General features: G+C 57.3%; 1 protein-coding gene across 1 annotated transcript in view; it reads left to right on the forward strand.

Moving 5' to 3' along the window:
- Positions 1 to 24226, forward strand: part of LOC137358238 (host cell factor 1-like) — a 50568-nt gene that overhangs the window by 20480 nt on the left and 5862 nt on the right. Inside the window, 15 exon segments of the mRNA XM_068024128.1 lie at positions 543 to 722; positions 1581 to 1916; positions 2164 to 2336; positions 3447 to 3647; positions 4652 to 4870; positions 5941 to 6045; positions 6940 to 7168; positions 8218 to 8360; positions 9006 to 9144; positions 11486 to 11697; positions 18570 to 18834; positions 19146 to 19306; positions 22821 to 23190; positions 23588 to 23688; positions 23691 to 23913. Coding sequence (XP_067880229.1) covers positions 543 to 722; positions 1581 to 1916; positions 2164 to 2336; positions 3447 to 3647; positions 4652 to 4870; positions 5941 to 6045; positions 6940 to 7168; positions 8218 to 8360; positions 9006 to 9144; positions 11486 to 11697; positions 18570 to 18834; positions 19146 to 19306; positions 22821 to 23190; positions 23588 to 23688; positions 23691 to 23913 — 3057 coding nt within the window.

Here is a 24226-nt window from a genome sequence, read left to right on the forward strand (position 1 = left end):
GCTACCTACTTGATCCTTTATGCCCTCCAGAGTGACTCAGCAAGCCAGTCAGCCATAGACCAAGGGGAAACCCAAGGTAGCATGCCCGCTGCTGAATCAAAAGGCCGTGAATTTATTTCTCGCCCCGGAGCCCCGAGTACGAGCCTAAAGAGCTTGGGATGAAAGGAGCGTGGGAGCTTCCTGTGCTCAAATTGGCTGCTGCCCGTTCTACGTCGTGACGGGGACTGAGTTCTGTTGAAATGCCATCGACCTGAAGCGCTCTCTCTCCGCTGAGATGCTCGCCGCGGTCGAGGGCCGCGGTGGGGCCGCAGCTCCCAGCGGTGGCGCTTGTGCCGGAAACCGGGATTTGCGATGGGCTTTGGCGGAGCGCACGCTGATGGTCCAGCGAAGCCACGGGACTGAGGAGCCGGTGGGGGAGGCGGGGGGGGGGGTGGTGGTGTGGGATGGGCGTGGATGGCAATGTCAAGGGGCAGCGTTAAATGCATTGCAAAGCTGACTGTTTTCAAGTGTTGAAAATCTCTTGTCGTGCTTCCCCAATGCAGACACGACGACCTGGGAGCCCATCCTCATGGACGCGCAAGAGGACAACCTCCCCCGGGCTCGGGCTGGCCACTGCTCGGTGGCCGTCAACTCCAGGCTGTACATCTGGAGCGGAAGGGACGGCTACCGCAAAGCCTGGAACAATCAGGTGTGCTGCAAGGACCTGTGGTTCCTGGAGACAGGTAGGCAGGAGCAGTGTCCCATTTCTGCTCCTACTTCTTTTTCGCAAGAGAGTTCAGCTGATCACTCGCGGGCCACAGAATCAGAAACTGGACCTGTTGGGGGTGTTGGGGTGGGGGGGCTGCGGTGGTGGGTGGTGGTGTGGCGTGGCATCAGGTGTCACCCAGTGACTAGAGTCAGCTTCCAGGTCAGGGCAAGTCTGGGTATAAATTGGTTGTTTTTCCCTTGCTTTTTGGTATTCTTGCGGGTCGTCCTGATGAGTGCAAGACCCAAAAGCTTCGACATAATGTCTGTATTTTCAGCAATGCTGAAGTACTTCTCGAGGTGCAGTCGCTGTTGTAATGTAGGAAACGCAGCAGCCAGTTTGCGCACAGCAAGAGCCCACAAACAGCAACGTGATAATGACCCAGATAATTTCCTTTTTTTGTTTCACTGATGTGGGTTGAGGGATAAATATTGGCCCCAGTACACTCTGGAGAACTCCCCTCGACCCCCGCTCCTCTTCCAATAGTGCCCACGGGATTTTTTTACGTCCACCCGTGAGGGCGGACAGGCTTAAACAACTCGTCCGAAAGACGGCACCTCTGACAGTGCGGCGCTCCCTCAGTGGAGGGTTGCGAATCTTTGGAATTCTCTACCCCGGGGAGCTGTGGATGCTCAATCATTGAGAATATTCAAGACAGAGACTGATAGATTGTTGGAATTAAAGGGTACAGTGAGCAGGGGAGGACAGTGGGGTTGAGGTGGGCTATCAGCCAGGAATGATGGAGCAGGCTTGAGGGGCCGAATGGCCTGCTCCCATTCCTTGCGCTCCGAACTCCCTGGCGAACCTAATCGTGCCTGTTTCCCCCTTCTTGCAGAGAGGCCGCCAGCTCCTTCGAGGGTGCAGCTCGTCCGCGCCAACACCAACTCGCTGGAGGTGAGTTGGGGGACGGTGCCCACCGCCGACTCCTACCTGCTCCAGCTGCAGAAGTACGACATCCCCGCTGCTTCGCCCGCCGCCCACCCGCTGCCCTCCGTGCCCGCCGGCCAGCCCAAGAGCCCGGCCCCCGCCTCGGCCGCCCCCTTGCCCCAGCAGGTCGGCGTCCCGCTCCTGCCGCAGCCAGGCACGGCCGTCCCCTGCTCCTCCCCGGTCGCGGCGGCGCTGGCGTCTCCGCAGTCCCTGCTGGGCAGCACCACGGGAATCCGAGGCCCAGGTGAGTGTGCACGGTCAACGGGTGCTGGGGTGTTTGGGGCCAGTAATTGAGGGTACGGTGATGTGTGGAACTGGTAATCGGGGGCGCGGCGGTGCCTGGGGCCGGTAATCGGGGGCGCGGCGGTGCCTGGGGCCGGTAATCGAGGGCGCGGCGGTGCCTGGGGCCGTTAATCGAGGGCGCGGCGGTGCGTGAGGCCGGTAATCGGTTGTACGGTGGCTCCCCTCACTTCTCCCCTTTTGTCTCGCAGGCACAACAGCTGTCCTGCGGGTGGCATCACCTCAGGCGCCCACCGTCTTGTCGACTGGGACATCCCTCATCGCCGTGCGGCAGGCGGGGAGCCAGTCGAAGGTGTCGGGCGCCGTAACGGCGCTGTCCGCCGGGGTCCGCATGGTGGTCCCGGCCCAGGGCACCCAAGGCATGGTGAGTGTTTGGTGTCTTGAAGCTCGGGCGTTCCCTCTGATTTTGTGTGTGTGTGGGGTGGGGTGGGGGGCGCGGGGGTGCGCGGTTGCAAGCGGTTTGTTTAAGTGCGAGGCCCCTTTAAATGTTTTCGCCTGATCACATGTTCGGTAACGTAAAAGGTGTTGACTTCAGTTTAGAGGCAACGTTGGGCCCGACTTGCATTTCTGTAGCGCCTTTCGCCACCTCCGGCGGAAAAAAGCCATCCAGATAATCCCACTTTCCTTATCTTGGTCCCATAGCCCTGTGGGTTACGGCACTTCAAGTACGTATCAAAGTGTTTTTTTAAATGCGGTGAGGATTCTGCCTCTACCACGCTTTCAGGCAGTGAGTTCCAGATCCCCATCGCTCTCTGGGTGAAAAAATTTCCCCCCCCCGAATCCCCTCTTTCTTGCCCCCCTGATTATTGACCTTGCTATCTGCAGTGTCTCAGCCCCTCGTAATTTTATACCCCTCAATTAAATCTCCCCTCAGCCTCCTCTGTTCCGAAGAAAACAACTCCAGCCGATCCAGTCTTTCCTCTTGGCTAAAATTCTCCATTCCTGGCAACATCCTCGTAAATCTCCTCCGTACCCTCACTAGTGTGATCACCATCCTTCCTACAGTGCAGTGACCAGAACTGCACGCAGTACTCCAGCTGTGGCCCAACCAGCGTTTTATATCCCACATGCCTTCGCATCCACCTGTCCAGCCACCTTCAGGGATCTGTGAACGTGCGCTCCAAGGCCCCTCTGTTCCTCTACACTCCTCGGCATCCTACCATTTGTTGCGTATTCCCTCACCTTGTTTGCCCTCCCCCGATGCACTACCTCACACTTCTCCGGATTAAACTGCATCTGCCTCTTCTCTGCCCACCCGAGCAGCCCATTGATACCTTCCTGCAGTCCACAGCTCTCTCCTCGCTCACTACCAACCGTATCGTCAATACAGCAGCCAATTTGCACAGAATGAGGCTGCACTAACAGTGGGAGGACTCACAACGCTCCCCCGCCCCGTGTTCTTCCAGTTACGGCCATGGGATCTCGCTGGCTTTAGCTGAAGGAGCAATCATTTCTTCTCTTGAACCTCGCGCAGACCATCGGCGGAGGAGGCGGCGGCACGCAGATGAGCGGGATGGCAGCGCTGGCGGCGGCCGCGGCGGCCACGCAGAAAATCTCGCCGACCACCATCTCCACCATGCTTGGTGTCCCGGGCTCGACTATGATTAAAACCGTGGCTGTCGCCCCTGGGTCCACGCTGCCTGCTACTGTCAAAATGGCGTCCTCTCCCATAATGGTAGGTTGAGCTCGTCTGCTTGGGGGGGGGGGGGGGTCCTGGGTTTTTAAAAATTCACTCACAGGATGTCGGCATCACTGTCCATCCTTAGTTGCCCTTGAGAAGGTGGTGGTGAGCCGCCACCTTGAACCGCTGCAGTCCGTGCGGGGTAGGTACACCCACAGTGCTGTTAGGGATGGAGTTCCAGGATTTTGACCCAGCGACAGTGAAGGAACGGCCGATATAGTTCCAAGTCAGGATGGTGTGTGACTTGGAGGGGAACTTGCAGGTGGTGGTGTTCCCATGCGTCTGCAGCCCTTGTCCTTCTAGGTGGCAGAGGTCGCGGGTTTGGAAGGTGCTGTGGAAGAAGCCTTGGTGCGTTGCTGCAGTGCATCTTGTAGATGGTACACACTGCTGCCACCGTGCGTGGGTGGTGGAGGGAGTGAATGGTGAAGGTGGTGGGTGGGGTGCCAATCAAGCGGGCTGCTTTGTCCTGGATGGTGTCGAGCTTCTTGAGTGTTGTTGGAGCTGCACCCATCCAGGCAAGTGGAGAGTATTCCATCACGCTCCTGACTTGTGCCTTGCAGGTGGTGGACAGGCTTTGGGGAGTCAGGAGGTGAGTTACTCGCCTCAGTATTCCCAGCCTCTGACCTGTTCTTGTAGCCACGGTATTTATATGGCTACTCCAGTTCAGTTTCTGGTCAATGGTAACCCCCAGGATGTTGATAATGGGGGATTCAGCGATGGTAATGCCATTGAATGTCAAGGGGCGATGGTTAGATTCTCTCTTGTTGGAGATAATCATTGCCTGGCACTTGTGTGCCACGAATGTTATTTGCCACTTATCAGCCCAAGTCTGAACGTGTTCCAGGTGTTGCTGCACACAGGCACGGACTGCTTCAGTATCTGAGGTGTTACAAATGGTACTGAGCACTGTGGTGTGTATTCGGGTGTATGAGTATGTGTGGATGTGGGCCTGCCTGTCTATTTATCTGTCTCTCTGCTGCCCGCTTCCCTTCCCCCAGGTGAGCAATCCAGCCACGCGAATGCTGAAGACGGCAGCGGCCCAGGTCGGGACTTCCAACGCCCCAGGAACACCCATGCGGCCTATCATCACAGTTCACAAGTCCGGCACGGTGACTGTGGCTCAGCAGGCGCAGGTGGTGACCACGGTGGTGGGAGGGGTGACTAAAACCATCACACTGGTGAAGAGCCCCATCTCCATGGCTGGCGGCAGTGCACTGGTAATTTTCACCATCTTTGGTTCTCGTGTGTGTGTTTGTCTGTCTGTCTTTTGTTTTAGCTTTGCTCAGGTGAGTGATTTGTGATGAAGACTTGTAGTGTCATGTCTCTTGCAAGCATCCTGTGGCGATTCCACGTGCATCGAATCGGAAAGGCCGTTGCATCGGCAGAATTATTGCATAGCAAGACCCCACGAGCAGCAATGAATTGAATGGACCTCCCTTATTTTTGGGTGGTGGTAGTTGAGGGAGGGATGTTTGCCAGGAGACCTGTCCCTGCTCTTCGCCCAGGTCTCTGGAGCGGGGCTCGAACCCACGGCCTCCAGGCTCGGAGGTGGGCGCGCCACCCTTAAAAACGAGGGACGTCCGAACTGTAGGAGGGCATTTAGCCCCCTCGAGCCCATTACAGAGGAACAGGAGGAACAGGCCATTGAGGACCCCCTCGAGCATGTCCCAATAAACTCCTGCACAACAAGTTTGTCGGCCTCAATGAAGAGGCACGAGCACAAACAGTCCCACCATCTCTGCATACAGATGACATCACTGCCCCTCCCGCGGCCATTTTTGATGAATTCACTGCCCCTCCCGCGGCCATTTTTGATGAATTCACTGCCCCTCCCGCGGCCATTTTTGATGAATTCACTGCCCCTCCCGCGGCCATTTTTGATGAATTCACTGCCCCTCCCGCGGCCATTTTTGATGAATTCACTGCCCCTCCCGCGGCCATTTTTGATGAATTCACTGCCCCTCCCGCGACCATTTTTGATGAATTCACTGCCCCTCCCGCGGCCATTTTTGATGCCGCCGCCCGGCTGCGGCCATTTTCAATGACGTCACTGTTCAGCCGTGCGTTCGGTGCCACGTAGAATCGTTCTTGCTCGGTGCACTTCATGGTTCAAGTGAATGCGACATTAAGAATGCCACTTGCCCGCCGCTGAGGTTTCCGCGGGGTCCGCGGGAGGGCACTTAACTGATTGGGGTGTGAAATCCCAGCGTTCTCCGTCCCTCTGATAATGTCTCCTCTGTGTGTGTGTGTGTGTGTGTTTTCTACTCCTCCTCCTGCACTCATCCAGATCTCCAGCCTGGGGAAGATGGTCTCCCTGGTTCAGACGAAACCAGTACAGTCGGGAATGGTCACCGGTCAAGCAACATCGAGCCCGGTTACGCAGTACATTCAGGTGCGAACACGATGCACGTTTGTGTTTTTGGAAGGGGGATGTCGAACAGCGTCGGTCGGATATCGAGGGAGAATTTGCCTTCCTCCGGCACCTTTCACCACCTCCGGATATCCCGAAGCGCATCACAGCCGGGGCATGGTCCCAGTTGTAATGCGGGAAACGTGGCAGCCGATTTGCTCCCAGAGACGGTGATAATGACCCAGAGCGTTGTTATTTTGAGTGATAATTGACAAATAAATATTGGATGCCCGGACACCGGAGAGCGACCTCCCTGGGGTCTCCTGCCAATAGTCGCCGTGGGATCTCTTCTGCCCACTTGAGAGGGTCTGCAGGCCCCCTCGGTTTGATGGCTCATCTGAAATATGGCCCCTCCGACGGCGCGGCACTCCTGCAGCATTTCTCCCCCACCACCTCTCCCGGCAGCGCGGCACTCCTGCAGTACTGCACTGGACGTTTCACTCGGAATTTGTAACTCCAGTCTCTCCCCATGGCTGCTGCGCGCAATCTTCCAGCCAGATGTGTCAACGGCTCATCTTTTCATTTGTGTGTGCGTGTCTCTCTCTCTCTCTGTCTGCCCATCTCTCTCTCTCTCTCTCTCTCTCTCTCCCCTTCCCTTCTGCCGCAAATGTCACTCAGTAATTGCTCAGAGCCCCCAACCCCCCAATTCGTTCGCAGGCTGACGTTTTTTGTCTAATTTTTTTTTTCTCTCTGCTGTGATGCGCCCCGGAATGTTTTTTTTTGCGAAGTAAAAGGCCGTGTGTTAAGCATCAGCCGCCGCCACCGCTGCTGCTGTTTGTTTGTTTGTTTATTTGTTGGTTCGCAGTTGGATCTAATCCTGTGTTTTCCCGGGGCCGGGGTTTTTTTTTTTTTTTTGGTGGGGGGGGTTGGAAGCAGACCAAAGGCCCCCTTCCCCCAGGGGCTACCATCCTGAAGCTGGTGACATCAGCCGATGGGAAGTCCACCACGATCATCACCACGTCGCAGGCGGGAGGAGCAGCCGCGTCCAAGCCCACCATCCTGGGCATCAGCAGCGTGTCGCCCAACGCCACCAACAAGCCGGGCACCACCACCATCATCAAGACCATCCCCGTGTCCGCGCTCATGGCTCAGCAGGGGACGGCAGGTAATGGCGAGGGGAGGGGTCGGTGCCTTTGTTAATAAGAACACAAGAACCGGGAGCTGGGAGGAGGCCATTCGGCCCCTCGAGCCTGCTCCGCCATCCAGTATGTTCATGGCTGATCATCTACCTCAAATCCCCCTCCCTGCCCGATTTTTTTTCCCTGTATCCCTTAATTCCCTCAGTGTCCAAAAATCTATCGATCTCCGCCTTGAATACGCTCGAGGACCGAGAGTCCACAGCTGTCCGGGGTCGAAAATTCCAAAGATTCGCAACCCTCCGAGTGAAGAAATATCTCCCACCTCAGTCCGAAATGGCAGACCCCTTATCCTGAGACTGTGACCCCGTGTCGGGGGGTCTCCAGCTGGTGTGGGGGGGGTGCAGGAACGGTGTCTCAGCATCTACCCTGTCAAACCCCTTCAGAATTTTATACGTTTCAATGAGGTCACCTCTCATTCTTCTAAACTCTAGGGAGTACAGGCCTAGTCTACTCAATCTCTCCTCATAGGACAATCCCCCTCATCCCAGGAACCAGTGTACTGGACCTCCCGTGCATGCTCTCTAGGGAAAGTATGTCCTTCCTTAGATGAGATCGAAACTCCAGGTGTGGGCTCACTCATACCCTGTATAATTGTAGTAAGACTTCCTTACTCTTGTACCCTAATCCCTTTGTATCATTTACCTTCCTAATTGTTTGCTGTACCTGCATGTTAACTTACTGGGACCCAAGTCCCTCTGAATGCAAACATTTCACAGTCTCTCACTATTTTAAAAAGTTCTTTTTTTTTTAGTCTTCCAACCAAGGTGACTTAATTGATACCTGATGGGGGTAGGCCCTTTCATTAATGGTGGTTAAACCCCTCGTTAGTGGGAGAGGAGGGTCCTGGTTGATGGATGTGAAAGCAAACTCCCTGTCCCCTTCCGTCCCGACTCGAGGGATTGAGCAACGGGGCTTCAGCCAGGTCTCGGTGTAGATCGTCTCAGTTCCGTGTGTTTGCTTCGCGTTATATAACTACATTTTAAAAAAAAAAGTTACATGTTTATTTCAAACACAGGAGTCACGAGCAATACTGGGATGAAATCTCCGATCACAATCTTCACCACAAAGGTGATAACAGCGGGCACAAACAGCCCTGCCAAAATCATTACTGCCGTGCCAAAGATCAGCGGAGGGACAGGCCAGCAAGGGCTGACGCAGGTTAGTGCGCAGGGTCGAGCGGGGAAGAGAGATCTCTCCAAGGCCTTGACACCCTTCCACAAGTGTGGCGCCCAGGATTGGACGCAGTACTCCAGCTGAGGCCTAACAAGCCTTTAATGTTCACCTCTGAGAGGGCAGATGGGGCCTTTTGGTTTAATACCTCATCCAAAAGACAGCACCTTCGGCAGTGCAGCACTCCCTCAGTACTGCAGAGTACTTGAAAGTATTCACAGCACAGAACCAGGCCCTTCGGCCCATCTGCTCTGTGCTGGTGTTTCTGCTCCACGTGGGGCCCCCCCCTCTTCATCTCCCCCTTATTGCCATATCCTTCTATTCCTTTCTCATGTGATTGTCCAGCTTCCCCTTAAATACATCGATAGTATTCACTTCAACCACTCCCTGTGGTAGCGAGTCCCACATTCTCTGGATGAAGAGGTTTCTCCTGAATTCCCCGCTGGGTTTATCAGCTCGCCCGCAAGTATAAATATCTTCTTTAGGCCTACCCGGCTGACGCATCATCTGTAGCGCCGTTTGGGTTTTGTGGCTGGTGGGTGCGGAGAGTTCGGGGGCGATCACTGTGCCCGGCGCTGAAACATTTATTTAATGTTTTTTTTTTTTCCGCTCCCTCCCTATGTTTCTCGACAGGTGTTGCTAAAAGGAGCCCCGGGGCAGCCCGGCACCATCCTCCGGACCGTCCCCGTCAGTGGAATGCGGCTGGTCACACCGGTGACCGTGTCGGCGGTGAAGCCGGCCGTCACCACGCTGGTGGTGAAGGGCACCACAGGTACGTTTTGGAGAACAGAGCGGCGACCTCAAACAGAAGCACACGGGGGGTGGTGGGGGAAGCACTCGAGCCCGCTTCGGCGTTTAACAGGATCATGGCCGATCCTCCGCCTACACCCCCACCTTCCCGCACTATCCCCAAACCCCCTTAAGTCCCAAAGGATCGATCAATCTCAGTCTTGACTCAACCACCGAGCATCCCGGAGTGGAGAATTCCAAAGATTCAGAACCCTCCGACTGAAGGAATTTCTCCTCATCTCAGTCCTCGTACTGAGACTGTGCCCCACACTTCGTGTTCTACAGGGGAAGCGTACTCTTAGCATCTTCCCTGTCAAGCCGCTGAAGAATTTTCTGTTTCGATGTGATTTACCTCTTGTTCTTCGAAGCTCCGGGGAAATATAGGCCTGGTCTGTTCAGTCTCTCCTCACAGGACCATCCATCTAGGGCAAGTATGTCCTTCCTCGGGTAAGGAGACCAAAACCACCCACAGTTCTCCAGGTGTGGTCTCACGAGTTACATCCCATTGGTCCCTGAGCAGAGTTTAAAAAAAAAAATACAGGAGTGCAAAGGGACGGGTGTTGCGTTCCAGTTACGTAAAAGCTTTGGCTCGCCCCTTCCCCAGAATGATACTCGGGCTGAAAGGGTTAAGCTACCAGGGGCAGGTTGCACAGACCGGGCTCGTGTTGCCCCGAGTGTGGAAGATTGAGGGGTGATTTTAATCGGTGCGTTTTAAGATGCTTAAAGGATTCGGTAGGGAGAAACTGTTTCCTCTGGTGCGTGGAATCCAGAGCAAGGGGTGGGGAGGAGGGCGGAAGCTTAAAATCCGAGCCAGGCCCTTCAGGGGTGACGTCGGGAAGCACTTCTTCACACAAAGGGGGAAGTGGAAATCTGGAACTCTCTCCCCCAGAAAGCTGTCGAGGCTGGGGGGGGTGGGGGCGGGGTCAATTGGAAATTTCAAAGCTGAGATTGATGCATTTTTTTGTTCGTTAAGGCTTACGGAACCAAGGCGGGGAGATGGGGTCAAGATACAGATCAGCCGGGATCTAATTGAACAGCAGAGCAGACTCGAGGGGCTGAATAGCCTCTTCCTGTTCCTACTGAATACAGAGAATCGGAGGGCAAGGGAGCGAGATTTAACGGAAGTGGGATGGTTATTTAAGGGGCAAATATGTTCTAGACTAGCGTTGTGTGTGCTTTTTGTTTTTTAAATGGGGGGGGCCTCCGATCAGCAGCTGGAGGGCAGGGTGAAAATCGAGTCCGTCTCCCTTTTCATCGACGAGCTGTAGCGTGCGGCCGATACGGTTTGCACGCAGAGCCCGGCCTCCTCTTTCAACTGGAGGAGGGCGCCCCCAGGTTTTATTTAATCCAAGGGCCTCGAGTCAATTCGCTCCCGGTCAAAAGCACAGTGGGGATGATCGAGAGACTCTGCTCTCGGCTCTCCGGGGCTCAAACCCACAACCAGGCATGTGTCATCTGGGTGTCCTAGTGCATGAATCGCAAAAGGTTAGTCTGCAGCTACAGCATGTAGTTAGGAAAGCTAATAGAATATTATCGTTTATCGCGAGGGGAATTGAATGCAAAAGTAGCAAGGTTATGCATCAGCGATCCAGGGCATTGGTGAGACCACATCTGGAGTACTGTGTACAGTACTGGTCTTATTTAAGGAAGGATGTAAATGCGTTGGAGGCAGTTCAGAGAAGGTTTACTAGACTAGTACCTGGAATGGGCGGGTTGTCTTATAGGGAAAGATTGGACAGGCTCGGCTTGTATCTGCTGGAATTTAGAAGAGTAAGAGGCGACTTGATTGAAACATATAAGATTCTGAGGGGTCTTGACAGGGTGGATGTGGAAAGGATGTTTCCCCTTGTGGGAGAATCTCGAACTAAGGGGTCACTGTTTAAACATAAGGGGTCGCCCATTTGAGACCGAGATGAGGAGAAATTTTTTCTCTGAGGGTCGTCTTTGGAACTCTCTCTTCCTCAAAAGGCGGTGGAAGCAGAGTCTGAATATTTTTAAGGCAGAGGTAGATAGATTCTTGATCAGCAAGGGGGTGGGAGGTTATCGGGGGTAGGTGCAAATGTGGAGTAATCAGTTCAGCCATGAACTTATTGAATGGTGGAGCAGACTTGAGGGGCCGAGTGGCCTGCTCCTAATTCACGTGATCGTATGAGCGAGACTCACTGAGACATTGGCCGACACCACGGGCAGTGACATAACCTTGAGCAAAATAACGATTTTTCTCACTCGGGGCTTCTGTGACCTCCTGTGCGGGTTTGGGGCAAGAGGCACCGCCCTTATTCCAGTCCCACCCCTTGGCTGATCTGACTCTCGACACCTTGCAGGCGTGACCACTCTGGGCACCGTGACGGGCTCCATCGGAGGGACCGCAGCCCTCGGCGGCGGGGCCGCCGCCACCACCAGCCTCACCGGCACCAGGGGGAGCTTCTCCAGCCAGCTGATCAACCCGGCAGTCATCACCGTCTCTGCGGCACAGGCCAACCTGGCAGCGGCGGGCAGCCTCACCACCACCTCCACGCCGTCCATCGCGATACAGGTAGAGTCGGCTTTCAGTCACAAGTTGGTGACTAACGGGGTGCGTGCGTTTTATATATATTTTTATTAACAACCGTCGCCTCCAGGTCAAGCAGCGGCTTCCTCTTCCTCTCTGCCGCTGGTGCTGAGGAAATCGGGAAGCTCCCCGCCTCCTTTGCTGTGACAATTGGACCGTTGTGGATGCACCTACGGAAAGACATGCATTTCCATAGCACCGTTCACCGCCTCGGGTCCCAAGGCGCTCCACAGCCAATGCAGGACTTTCCCAAAAGGGCTGTCACTGTCGTGATGCCTGAAGCACAGCAAGCTCCCACGCACGGCAGTGCATCAGTGACACCGATTGATCATCTATTTCAGTGATACTGGATAAATAGTCGCTTGTTAGTACAGAACTTGAGACTTTTTGTCGAAGCTTTGCGTCTTGCACTCATCAGGACAATTCGCGAGAATACCAATGCAAGGGAAAGCAACAAATTTATACTGTATGATAAGGGAGTGCTGATTGGTTGGCAAGTGGACTCTGATTGGTAGAGGCGTTGCCATGGAGAATGTGCCAGATTATGGTGACCGACAGTTAACAGCCAAATTTTGTTTGCCATTTAAACAAAATGTTCGACAAAATGTCTCTTGTTTTCAGCAATAAAGGGGTAAATATTGGGCCTCAGGACATTGGGGAAAACCTCCGCGTCCCCAGCTGCTCTTGGTGGTAGTGACCGCGGGAGCTGTTAGATCCACTTGAATGGGTGGACGGGGGCCTTGGTTTAACATCTGATCTGAAAAACTGCCCCTCTGGCACTGCTGCCCTTCCACAGTCCTGCACTGGGGAGTGTCAGCCTGGATTTTATGCTCGTGTCCCTGATGCAAGGCTTGACCTTCTGACCTGGAAGCAAGAGTGAAACTCGATTGATGGGATTCAGCTTGTTACGGTGGGATCTAAGCTCAGGGCCGAGGGCTGGTCCAGTAGCCATATCCGCTGGTCCCTAGCTCACCGGGGAAGGCCAATGGGCAAGATACTGGAGGGTGACCCTGTGTACCTGTGCCCACCAAGGAGTAGGGGGTGTGGAAAATTGATGGTTGCTGCCAGTGGGCTCAGTGATCGACTTTGGCTCCCGTCCCGGTGATTTTTTTTTTAAAAAGAAGTTCTCATCCTTGTCTTCAAATCCTCCCATGGCCCTCGCCTCCTTCCTCCCTATCTCTGTCACCTCCTCCGAGATCTCTGCGCTCCTCCAATCCCGGCCACTTGAGCCACCCCCGATTTCCATTGCTCCGCCCCTCTCTCCGTCCCCCCCCCCCTCTCTCTCCGTCCCCCCCCCCCTCTCTCTCCGTCCCCCCCCCTCTCTCTCCGTCCCCCCCCTCTCTCTCCGTCCCCCCCCCCTCTCTCTCCGTCCCCCCCCTCTCTCTCTCCGTCCCCCCCCTCTCTCTCTCCGTCCCCCCCCTCTCTCTCTCCGTCCCCCCCCTCTCTCTCTCCGTCCCCCCCCTCTCTCTCTCCGTCCCCCCCCTCTCTCTCTCCGTCCCCCCCTCTCTCTCTCCGTCCCCCCCCTCTCTCTCTCCGTCCCCCCCCTCTCTCTCTCCGTCCCCCCCCTCTCTCTCTCCGTCCCCCCCCCTCTCTCTCTCCGTCCCCCCCCTCTCTCTCTCCGTCCCCCCCTCTCTCTCTCCGTCCCCCCCCTCTCTCTCTCCGTCCCCCCCCTCTCTCTCTCCGTCCCCCCCCTCTCTCTCTCCGTCCCCCCCCTCTCTCTCTCCGTCCCCCCCCTCTCTCTCTCCGTCCCCCCCCTCTCTCTCTCCGTCCCCCCCCTCTCTCTCTCCGTCCCCCCCCTCTCTCTCTCCGTCCCCCCCCTCTCTCTCTCCGTCCCCCCCCTCTCTCTCTCCGTCCCCCCCCTCTCTCTCTCCGTCCCCCCCCTCTCTCTCTCCGTCCCCCCCTCTCTCTCTCCGTCCCCCCCCTCTCTCTCTCCGTCCCCCCCCTCTCTCTCTCCGTCCCCCCCTCTCTCTCTCCGTCCCCCCCCCTCTCTCTCTCCGTCCCCCCCCTCTCTCTCTCCGTCCCCCCCCCTCTCTCTCTCCGTCCCCCCCCTCTCTCTCTCCGTCCCCCCCCTCTCTCTCTCCGTCCCCCCCCCTCTCTCTCTCCGTCCCCCCCCTCTCTCTCTCCGTCCCCCCCCTCTCTCTCTCCGTCCCCCCCCTCTCTCTCTCCGTCCCCCCCCTCTCTCTCTCCGTCCCCCCCTCTCTCTCTCCGTCCCCCCCCTCTCTCTCTCCGTCCCCCCCCTCTCTCTCTCCGTCCCCCCCCTCTCTCTCTCCGTCCCCCCCCTCTCTCTCTCCGTCCCCCCCTCTCTCTCTCCGTCCCCCCCCTCTCTCTCTCCGTCCCCCCCCTCTCTCTCTCCGTCCCCCCCCTCTCTCTCTCCGTCCCCCCCCTCTCTCTCTCCGTCCCCCCCCTCTCTCTCTCCGTCCCCCCCTCTCTCTCTCCGTCCCCCCCCTCTCTCTCTCCGTCCCCCCCTCTCTCTCTCCGTCCCCCCCCTCTCTCTCTCCGTCCCCCCCTCTCTCTCTCCGTCCCCCCCTCTCTCTCTCCGTCCCCCCCTCTCTCTCTCCGTCCCCCCCCTCTCTCTCTCCGTCCCCCCCCCTCTCTCTCTCCGTCCCCCCCCTCTCTCTCTCCGTCCCCCCCCTCTCTCTCTCCGTCCCCCCCCTCTCTCTCTCCGTCCCCCCCCTCTCTCTCTCCGTCCCCCCCTCTCTCTCTCCGTCCCCCCCCTCTCTCTCTCCGTCCCCCCCCTCTCTCTCTCCGTCCCCCCCCTCTCTCTCTCCGTCCCCCCCTCTCTCTCTCCGTCCCCCCCCTCTCTCTCTCCGTCCCCCCCCTCTCTCTCTCCGTCCCCCCCCTCTCTCTCTCCGTCCCCCCCCTCTCTCTCTCCGTCCCCCCCCTCTCTCTCTCCGTCCCCCCCTCTCTCTCTCCGTCCCCCCCCTCTCTCTCTCCGTCCCCCCCTCTCTCTCTCCGTCCCCCCCCTCTCTCTCTCCGTCCCCCCCCTCTCTCTCTCCGTCCCCCCCTCTCTCTCTCCGTCCCCCCCTCTCTCTCTCCGTCCCCCCCCTCTCTCTCTCCGTCCCCCCCCTCTCTCTCTCCGTCCCCCCCCTCTCTCTCTCCGTCCCCCCCCTCTCTCTCTCCGTCCCCCCCCTCTCTCTCTCCGTCCCCCCCCTCTCTCTCTCCGTCCCCCCCCTCTCTCTCTCCGTCCCCCCCCTCTCTCTCTCCGTCCCCCCCCTCTCTCTCTCCGTCCCCCCCCTCTCTCTCTCCGTCCCCCCCCTCTCTCTCTCCGTCCCCCCCCTCTCTCTCTCCGTCCCCCCCCTCTCTCTCTCCGTCCCCCCCCTCTCTCTCTCCGTCCCCCCCCTCTCTCTCTCCGTCCCCCCCTCTCTCTCTCCGTCCCCCCCCTCTCTCTCTCCGTCCCCCCCCTCTCTCTCTCCGTCCCCCCCCTCTCTCTCTCCGTCCCCCCCCTCTCTCTCTCCGTCCCCCCCCTCTCTCTCTCCGTCCCCCCCCTCTCTCTCTCCGTCCCCCCCCTCTCTCTCTCCGTCCCCCCCCTCTCTCTCTCCGTCCCCCCCCTCTCTCTCTCCGTCCCCCCCCTCTCTCTCTCCGTCCCCCCCCTCTCTCTCTCCGTCCCCCCCCCTCTCTCTCTCCGTCCCCCCCCTCTCTCTCTCCGTCCCCCCCCTCTCTCTCTCCGTCCCCCCCCTCTCTCTCTCCGTCCCCCCCTCTCTCTCTCCGTCCCCCCCCTCTCTCTCCGTCCCCCCCCTCTCTCTCTCCGTCCCCCCCCTCTCTCTCTCCGTCCCCCCCCTCTCTCTCTCCGTCCCCCCCCTCTCTCTCTCCGTCCCCCCCTCTCTCTCTCCGTCCCCCCCCTCTCTCTCTCCGTCCCCCCCCTCTCTCTCTCCGTCCCCCCCCTCTCTCTCTCCGTCCCCCCCTCTCTCTCTCCGTCCCCCCCCTCTCTCTCTCCGTCCCCCCCCTCTCTCTCTCCGTCCCCCCCTCTCTCTCTCCGTCCCCCCCCTCTCTCTCTCCGTCCCCCCCTCTCTCTCTCCGTCCCCCCCCTCTCTCTCTCCGTCCCCCCCTCTCTCTCTCCGTCCCCCCCCTCTCTCTCTCCGTCCCCCCCCTCTCTCTCTCCGTCCCCCCCTCTCTCTCTCCGTCCCCCCCCTCTCTCTCTCCGTCCCCCCCTCTCTCTCCGTCCCCCCCCTCTCTCTCCGTCCCCCCCCTCTCTCTCTCCGTCCCCCCCCTCTCTCTCTCCGTCCCCCCCTCTCTCTCTCCGTCCCCCCCCTCTCTCTCTCCGTCCCCCCCCTCTCTCTCTCCGTCCCCCCCCTCTCTCTCTCCGTCCCCCCCCTCTCTCTCTCCGTCCCCCCCCTCTCTCTCTCCGTCCCCCCCCTCTCTCTCTCCGTCCCCCCCCTCTCTCTCTCCGTCCCCCCCCTCTCTCTCTCCGTCCCCCCCCTCTCTCTCTCCGTCCCCCCCCTCTCTCTCTCCGTCCCCCCCCTCTCTCTCTCCGTCCCCCCCCTCTCTCTCTCCGTCCCCCCCCTCTCTCTCTCCGTCCCCCCCTCTCTCTCTCCGTCCCCCCCTCTCTCTCTCCGTCCCCCCCCTCTCTCTCTCCGTCCCCCCCCTCTCTCTCTCCGTCCCCCCCCTCTCTCTCTCCGTCCCCCCCCTCTCTCTCTCCGTCCCCCCCCTCTCTCTCTCCGTCCCCCCCCTCTCTCTCTCCGTCCCCCCCTCTCTCTCTCCGTCCCCCCCTCTCTCTCTCCGTCCCCCCCTCTCTCTCTCCGTCCCCCCCCTCTCTCTCTCCGTCCCCCCCCTCTCTCTCTCCGTCCCCCCCCTCTCTCTCCGTCCCCCCCCTCTCTCTCTCCGTCCCCCCCTCTCTCTCTCCGTCCCCCCCCTCTCTCTCTCCGTCCCCCCCCTCTCTCTCTCCGTCCCCCCCCTCTCTCTCTCCGTCCCCCCCCTCTCTCTCTCCGTCCCCCCCCTCTCTCTCTCCGTCCCCCCCCTCTCTCTCTCCGTCCCCCCCCTCTCTCTCTCCGTCCCCCCCTCTCTCTCTCCGTCCCCCCCTCTCTCTCTCCGTCCCCCCCCTCTCTCTCTCCGTCCCCCCCCTCTCTCTCTCCGTCCCCCCCTCTCTCTCTCCGTCCCCCCCCTCTCTCTCTCCGTCCCCCCCCTCTCTCTCTCCGTCCCCCCCCTCTCTCTCTCCGTCCCCCCCCTCTCTCTCTCCGTCCCCCCCTCTCTCTCTCCGTCCCCCCCCTCTCTCTCTCCGTCCCCCCCTCTCTCTCTCCGTCCCCCCCCTCTCTCTCTCCGTCCCCCCCCTCTCTCTCTCCGTCCCCCCCCTCTCTCTCTCCGTCCCCCCCTCTCTCTCTCCGTCCCCCCCCTCTCTCTCTCCGTCCCCCCCCTCTCTCTCTCCGTCCCCCCCCCTCTCTCTCTCCGTCCCCCCCCTCTCTCTCTCCGTCCCCCCCCTCTCTCTCTCCGTCCCCCCCCTCTCTCTCTCCGTCCCCCCCCTCTCTCTCTCCGTCCCCCCCCTCTCTCTCTCCGTCCCCCCCCTCTCTCTCTCCGTCCCCCCCCTCTCTCTCTCCGTCCCCCCCCTCTCTCTCTCCGTCCCCCCCCTCTCTCTCTCCGTCCCCCCCCTCTCTCTCTCCGTCCCCCCCCTCTCTCTCTCCGTCCCCCCCCTCTCTCTCTCCGTCCCCCCCCTCTCTCTCTCCGTCCCCCCCCTCTCTCTCTCCGTCCCCCCCCTCTCTCTCTCCGTCCCCCCCCTCTCTCTCTCCGTCCCCCCCCTCTCTCTCTCCGTCCCCCCCCTCTCTCTCTCCGTCCCCCCCCTCTCTCTCTCCGTCCCCCCCCTCTCTCTCTCCGTCCCCCCCCTCTCTCTCTCCGTCCCCCCCCTCTCTCTCTCCGTCCCCCCCCTCTCTCTCTCCGTCCCCCCCCTCTCTCTCTCCGTCCCCCCCCTCTCTCTCTCCGTCCCCCCCCTCTCTCTCTCCGTCCCCCCCCTCTCTCTCTCCGTCCCCCCCCTCTCTCTCTCCGTCCCCCCCCTCTCTCTCTCCGTCCCCCCCCTCTCTCTCTCCGTCCCCCCCCTCTCTCTCTCCGTCCCCCCCCTCTCTCTCTCCGTCCCCCCCCTCTCTCTCTCCGTCCCCCCCCTCTCTCTCTCCGTCCCCCCCCTCTCTCTCTCCGTCCCCCCCCTCTCTCTCTCCGTCCCCCCCCTCTCTCTCTCCGTCCCCCCCCTCTCTCTCTCCGTCCCCCCCCTCTCTCTCTCCGTCCCCCCCCTCTCTCTCTCCGTCCCCCCCCTCTCTCTCTCCGTCTCCCCCCCTCTCTCTCTCCGTCTCCCCCCCTCTCTCTCTCTCTCTCTCTCCGTCTCCCCCCCTCTCTCTCTCTCTCTCTCTCCGTCTCCCCCCCTCTCTCTCTCTCTCTCTCTCCGTCTCCCCCCCTCTCTCTCTCTCTCTCTCTCCGTCTCCCCCCCTCTCTCTCTCTCTCTCTCTCCGTCTCCCCCCCTCTCTCTCTCTCTCTCTCTCCGTCTCCCCCCCTCTCTCTCTCTCTCTCTCCGTCCCCCCCCCCCACTCTCTCTCTCTCTCTCTCTCCAGAGGTAGGAGAGTGGGACTAGGTGTGTTGCTCTTGCAGAGAGCCAGCATGGACACAGCGGGCTGAATGGTCATCTGTGCTATGATGAGACAGTCCTTCAGACCTACTTCTCTGACCAGGCTTTTGATTGCCTGCCTGAATATCTCCTCCTGGCTCGCTGTTACTTTTTGTTAGCAAAGTACCATTTAAGTTAGGTTTTTAATGATAAAGACGGGATATAAATGCAGGTTGTTTGCATTTTTGTACCAGTTCAGAGCTGTTGTCGAGACCTTGTGACTGATTTGTCGCTGTGTTTTATTCCCCCTCTTCCCCCCCTCCCCCACCTCTGTTACCAGTCTGCGTCCGAGACCACCCGCGTCACGTTGATCGCCGCGCCCACGGGAGTGGAGACATCGTCGATCCAGGAGCTGCCGGTGACCATCCTCGCCTCCCCCACCACGGAGCAGCCTGCGTTGACGCACGTGCCCGAGGGCGGGCAGGCGGAGGGGCAAGGGGCCGGGGGCCTGCCGCTGGTCTGCTCGAACCCCCCCCATGAGACCTCGGAGACCAACACCACCAACACTGCCACGACGGTCACTGCCAACATGGGCGCCAACCAGGGTAAGGACGGGGGCGGGGAGCCCTGTCGCTCGGAGGGTCCCTGCGAGGCGGTGCCCGAGCGGGGTTGGGGGGGGTGGGGGGCGCGGTTAAAACGGCGGCACCGAGAGGCCCTCAGTGCCCGAGTGTCTCAGCGAATAGATCGGGTGGCCTGGTTCTCCACAGAGTCTGACGCTGTGATGACGGGTGTGCGAGGCGGGGGAAGCTGTGCCCTTCTCTCGGGTCCCGCCATTGTGCCGATTGGGGGTGGGGGGGGGAGTAGGTTTTCCTCACCCACCCCCCACCAAAAAAATGCCATCTTTGTCTCTCCGCAGTCCAGCCACCGCCCACCAACGCCCAGGGCCTCCCGGAGACGGTCCACGGGGAAACGGCGACGGCGGGCACGACAAACACGGCGACCACAGTGTCAGCGGCGCAGAGCGGGGCCAACACCACGGTGACACAGTCCACCCCGGCGCCCGGCCCCTCCATCCCGGTAAGAGCCGAAGCGATTCCGCAGCTAGAGTGCTTCCGATCGTAATTTGTTGTCAGCACCCCGTTGGGGGCTTGTTCAGGATCCAGTTGTAGCCAGGAGTTGGGTTTCACTCCTGAGCTGATTGTCATGTCTCCCCAGCCCGCACTGTGAACCAGATGGGGTTTTTGTGACAAAGCAATAGTTTCACGGTCACCGTGACTTAGACAAGCATTTTATTGCAGATTTATTTAACTCACCGAATTTAATTTCCCCCCAGCTGCCGTGGTGGGACTTGAACATGTCTCTGGATTACTAGCCCAGTAACATCATAACTCTGCTACTGTACACGCCCCACCAAAATGAGTCCTCATTCTTCAAGGGGAGGGAAGGGGGATAAAGGTTTTGGAGCTAAGCCATAAGGACTGGGGCAGAGACAGATACAGAGTAAAGCTCTCTCTACACTGTCCCCCATCGCACACTCCCAGGACAGGTACTGCACAGGGTTAGATAGAGAGTAAAGCTCCCTCTACACTGTCCCCATCAAACACTCCCAGGACTGGTTCTTCTCCCAAGTTGGAACATAGGCTGAATGGCCTACTCCTGCTCCTATCGAGCCTGCCCTGCCATTCAGTATGATCATGGCTGATCATCCACTTCAGTGCCTTTTTCCCACACTATCCTCATTTCCCATTACGTTATTTGTATTTAGAAATCTGTCAATCTCTGCTTTAAACATACTCAATGACTGAGTTTCCACAGCCCTCTGGGGTAGAGAATTCCAAAGATTCACAACCCTCTGAGTAAAGAAATTTTTCCTCATCTCTGTCCTAAGTGGCTTCCCCCTTATTTTGAAATTGTGTCCCCTGGTTCTAGACTCCCCAACAGGGGGAAACATCTACCCTGTCTATCCCTTTAAGTATTGTGTAGGTTTCAATGAGATCACCTCTCATTATTCGAATCTCTAGAGAATACAGGCCCAGTTTCCCCAATCTCTCTTCATAGGACAGTCCTGCCATCCCGGAACAAGTCTGGTGAACCTTCGTTGCACTCCCTCTATGGCACTAATATCCTTCCTAAGGTAAGGGGACCAAAACAGTACTCCAGGTGCGGTCTAACCAGGGTTCTATACAATTGAAGCAAGACTTCACTACTCCTGTACTCAAATCCTCTTGCAATAAAGGCTAACATACCATTAGCCTCCTTAATTGCTTGCTGCACCTGCATGTTAACTTTCAGTGACTTATTGACGAAGACACCCAGGTCCCTTTGTCCATCTACACTTTCTAATCTCTTACCATTTCAGAAATACTCTGCACATCTATTCCTCCTACCAAAGTGAATAACCTCACACTTTTCCACATTATATTCCATCTACCACATTCTTGCCCACTCACTAAGTCTGTCCAAATCCCCTTGAAGCCGCTTTGCATCTTCCTCACAACACACATTCCCACCTAGTTTTGTGTCATCTGCGAACTTGGAAATATACATTTGGTCCCCACATCCAAATCATTGATATATATTGTGAACAGCTGGGACCCAAGCACTGATCCTTGCAGTACCTCACTAGTAACAGCCTGCCAGTGAGAATGACACATTTATTTCTGCTCTCCTGTTTTCTGCCTGTTAACCAATCCTTAATTCATGCCAGTATATTACCTCCTATCCCGTGTGCTTTAATTTTGCTAACCAACCTCCTGTGGGGAACTTTATCAAAGGCCTTTTGAAAATGCAAGTATACCATGTCCACCGACTCCCCTTCATCAATTCTGTTAGTAACCCCCTCAGAAAACTCCCAACAGGTTCGTCAAACGTGATTTTCCATTCATAAATCCATGTTGACTATGGCCAATCAGATCATTATTATCCAAGTGTCCATTTATCACATCCTTTAGAATAGATTCTAGCATTTTCCCAACGACTGATGTAAGGCTATAGCAGGTCTGTAATTCCCTGTTTTCTCTCCCTCCCTTTTTAAATAATGGGGTGACATTTCCAATCTGCAGGAACCGTTCCAGCATCTATAGAATTGTGGAAGATGATCACCAGTGCATCCACTATCTCCATAGTTTTTCAACACTCTGGGATGTAGAATATCAGGTCCTGGGGACTTATCAACCTTCAGCCCCATTAATTTCTCCAATACAATGTTCTTACTGATACTAATTTCCTTCAATTCCTCATTCCCCCTAATCCCTTGGATCGCTAATTCTGGGAGATTTCTTGTCTCTTCCTCAGTGAAGACAGACGCAAAGTAATCATTTCGCTTCTCTCCCATTTCTCTATTCCCCGTTATAAATTCTCCAAATTCTACCTGTAATGGACCCAAATTTGTCTTAGCCAAACATTTCTTTTTTACATACCTATAGAAACCTTGACAGTCCGTTTTTATATTTTTTCTAGCTATACATTCATATTCTGTTCTCCCTTTATCAGTTTCTTCGTCCTCCTTTGCTGTATTCTAAAATCCTCTCAATCCTCAGGTTTTCTACTATTTCTGGCAACTTTATAGGCCTTTTCTTTTAATTTTATACAAGCCTTAACTTCCTTTGTTATCCACGGTTGACTGCCTTTACTTTTGGGGTTTTTGTGCCTTGAGTAATGTATAGTTGTTGTAAACTATGTAATATTTCTTTAAAGACTGTCCATTGCCTATGTTTTGTCATATCTTTTAATGTATTTTCCCACTCCACCTCTGCCAGTTTGCCCCTCAGACCTTCATAATTTCCTTTGTTCAAATTTAACACCCTGGTTTCAGTTTCAACTACCTCATTTTCAAACATGGTGTAAAATTCTATCATTTTATGGTCACTCATCCCTGAAGCTGCTTTTACAACAAAATTGTTAATTAGCCCTTTCTCATTGCATAATATTAGATCTAAAATAGCCTGTTCTGCAGTCGGTTCCTCAACATACTGCTCTGGAAAACCATCCCTAACACACTCCTGAAACTCGTCCTCCACAGCATTGGTGCTCATTAGGTTTACCCAGTCTATATGCAGATTGAAATCACCCATAATTACTGTATTACCCATGCTACATTAATCTCCTGATTAATGCCATGCCCCACACTACTGTTTGGTGGCCTATAAACAACTCCTACCAATGTTTGCTGCCCCTTGCTGTTTCTTAGCTCCACCCAAACAGATTCCACATTTTGTTCTTCCGATCTGAGATCCTCCCTTATTAATGTACTGATCCCATCCCTTATTATCAGTGCAACACCACCTCCTTTTCCTTTTTGCCTGTCCTTCCCAAATGTCAAATATGCTTGAATATTCAGTTCCCAGTCTTGGTCACTCTGTAGCCATGTTTCTGTTATGGTAATTAGATCATACCCATTTACCTCTATTTGGGCCTTTAAGTCATCTACCTTGTTGCGAATGCTGCGTGCATTCAGGTGGAGTGCCTTTAACCGTGGAAGGAGGAAGCGCCTCCTCTTGTCGATCAGGTTTGAGATGTGACTTGTTTTTCTGTCACTGTCTTGTGTTAACGATGGAACCTTTGTTTTCCTTCCCCTTGCCCACCGTTCCAGAGCGTCCCTTCGATCTCCGAAGGCACTGACGTCACAGCATCGACGGAGCAGCCCACCTCCTCGACGGCCGAACAGGGCCCGGCCCCGGATCCGGCCCCCGACCCCGTGCGGCCCGCGAGCGAGGAGCCGCCCCCCTCGGAGGCCGAGCCCGCCCTGCGGGCCGGCGAGGAAGCAACCCCTGAGCAGCTGACCCCTCCCCAGGAACTGATGGCGGAGACGCTGACGGGGCAGGGGGAGCTGACGGGCCTGACCCCCGAGGAGCTGGCGGTGACGGCGGCGGCAGAGGCAGCGGAGCAGGCGGCCGTTTCGGAGGAGGTGCAGGCGTTGGCGCTGCAGGCGGTACTACAGGCTGCCCAACAAGCCGCAATGGGTAGGTACGACTGGACCCTTTCCCTGCGCGAGCCTTTGAAGAGGGGCAGGGTTCGCATTGCTATAAAACCAAATGGGCCTTGATAGAGGGAGAGCCCCTCCTTCCCCATGGTAGCTGTCCTATTGTTGCTGCAGAATTGCGGCGCTACAGCGCAACCACTGGCCGGAGGGTGCAATTATAGCGTGACATGTTTACATAGGCAGTTAACAGTATAAGTGTGGGAATCTGTAATGGGGAAAAAAGGTTTGGTTGAGAAGATCTTTTATAGATTTTAAAAGGTTGTTTGGTTTAATTTGGAGGGGGGTGCAGTTCGGGGGTTGTTCATGAGGATTAGTTAATAGCAGGCTTGTTAATTTGCCTTGAAGTTGGTCTGTTAATCTCTTTCACTCCACCCAAGGTCCCGGGGAGCCAATGGATGTCACGGAGACGAGGCAGCGGCCGCATGAGCCGGATCTGGCTCAGCTGAGCGTGGAGCGCAACGACGCCCAGCAGTCAGCCCTCCGCTCGCCGTGCTAGCGCACCAGGACCTGGCCGTGCTCGTCCAGCAACAGCAGCAGCAGCTCCAGACGCCCGTGCAGACCCAGCCCCAGCTGCCCACCGAGGCCCTGGCGCCCGCCGACAGCCTCAACGACCCGGCCGCCGAAAGCAACGGGCTGGGCGAGTTGGGTGGGCCGGCAGCCAGCGCCGGGGGCCATGGGCTGCTCCCGCCAGCGACCGCCGTGAGTAAGTGACCCGCCCCCCCCCCCCCCCCCCCGCTGCACCCCTCCACTCTTTCAACCCTTTCTTTTCTGTTCTCGTTCGCACCGTCGTGCTTGCCGAACTGCTTTGGCCGTCGTTTGGTTGAGCCCGATTCCCTTCGCTCCACCATCAGCGGCCGTGCCTTCAGCTGCCTGGGGCCCTAAGCTCTGGGATTCCCTCCCTAAACCTCTCTGCCCCCCCTCTCTCTCTCTCTCTCTCTGTCTCCTTTTAAGACGCTGCTTAAAACCGACCTTTTGGTCGCCTGACCCTAATATGTCCTTGCATGGCTCGGTGTCAA

The sequence above is a fragment of the Heterodontus francisci genome, chromosome 49 (assembly GCF_036365525.1).
Source record: "Heterodontus francisci isolate sHetFra1 chromosome 49, sHetFra1.hap1, whole genome shotgun sequence".
NCBI lineage: Eukaryota > Metazoa > Chordata > Chondrichthyes > Heterodontiformes > Heterodontidae > Heterodontus > Heterodontus francisci.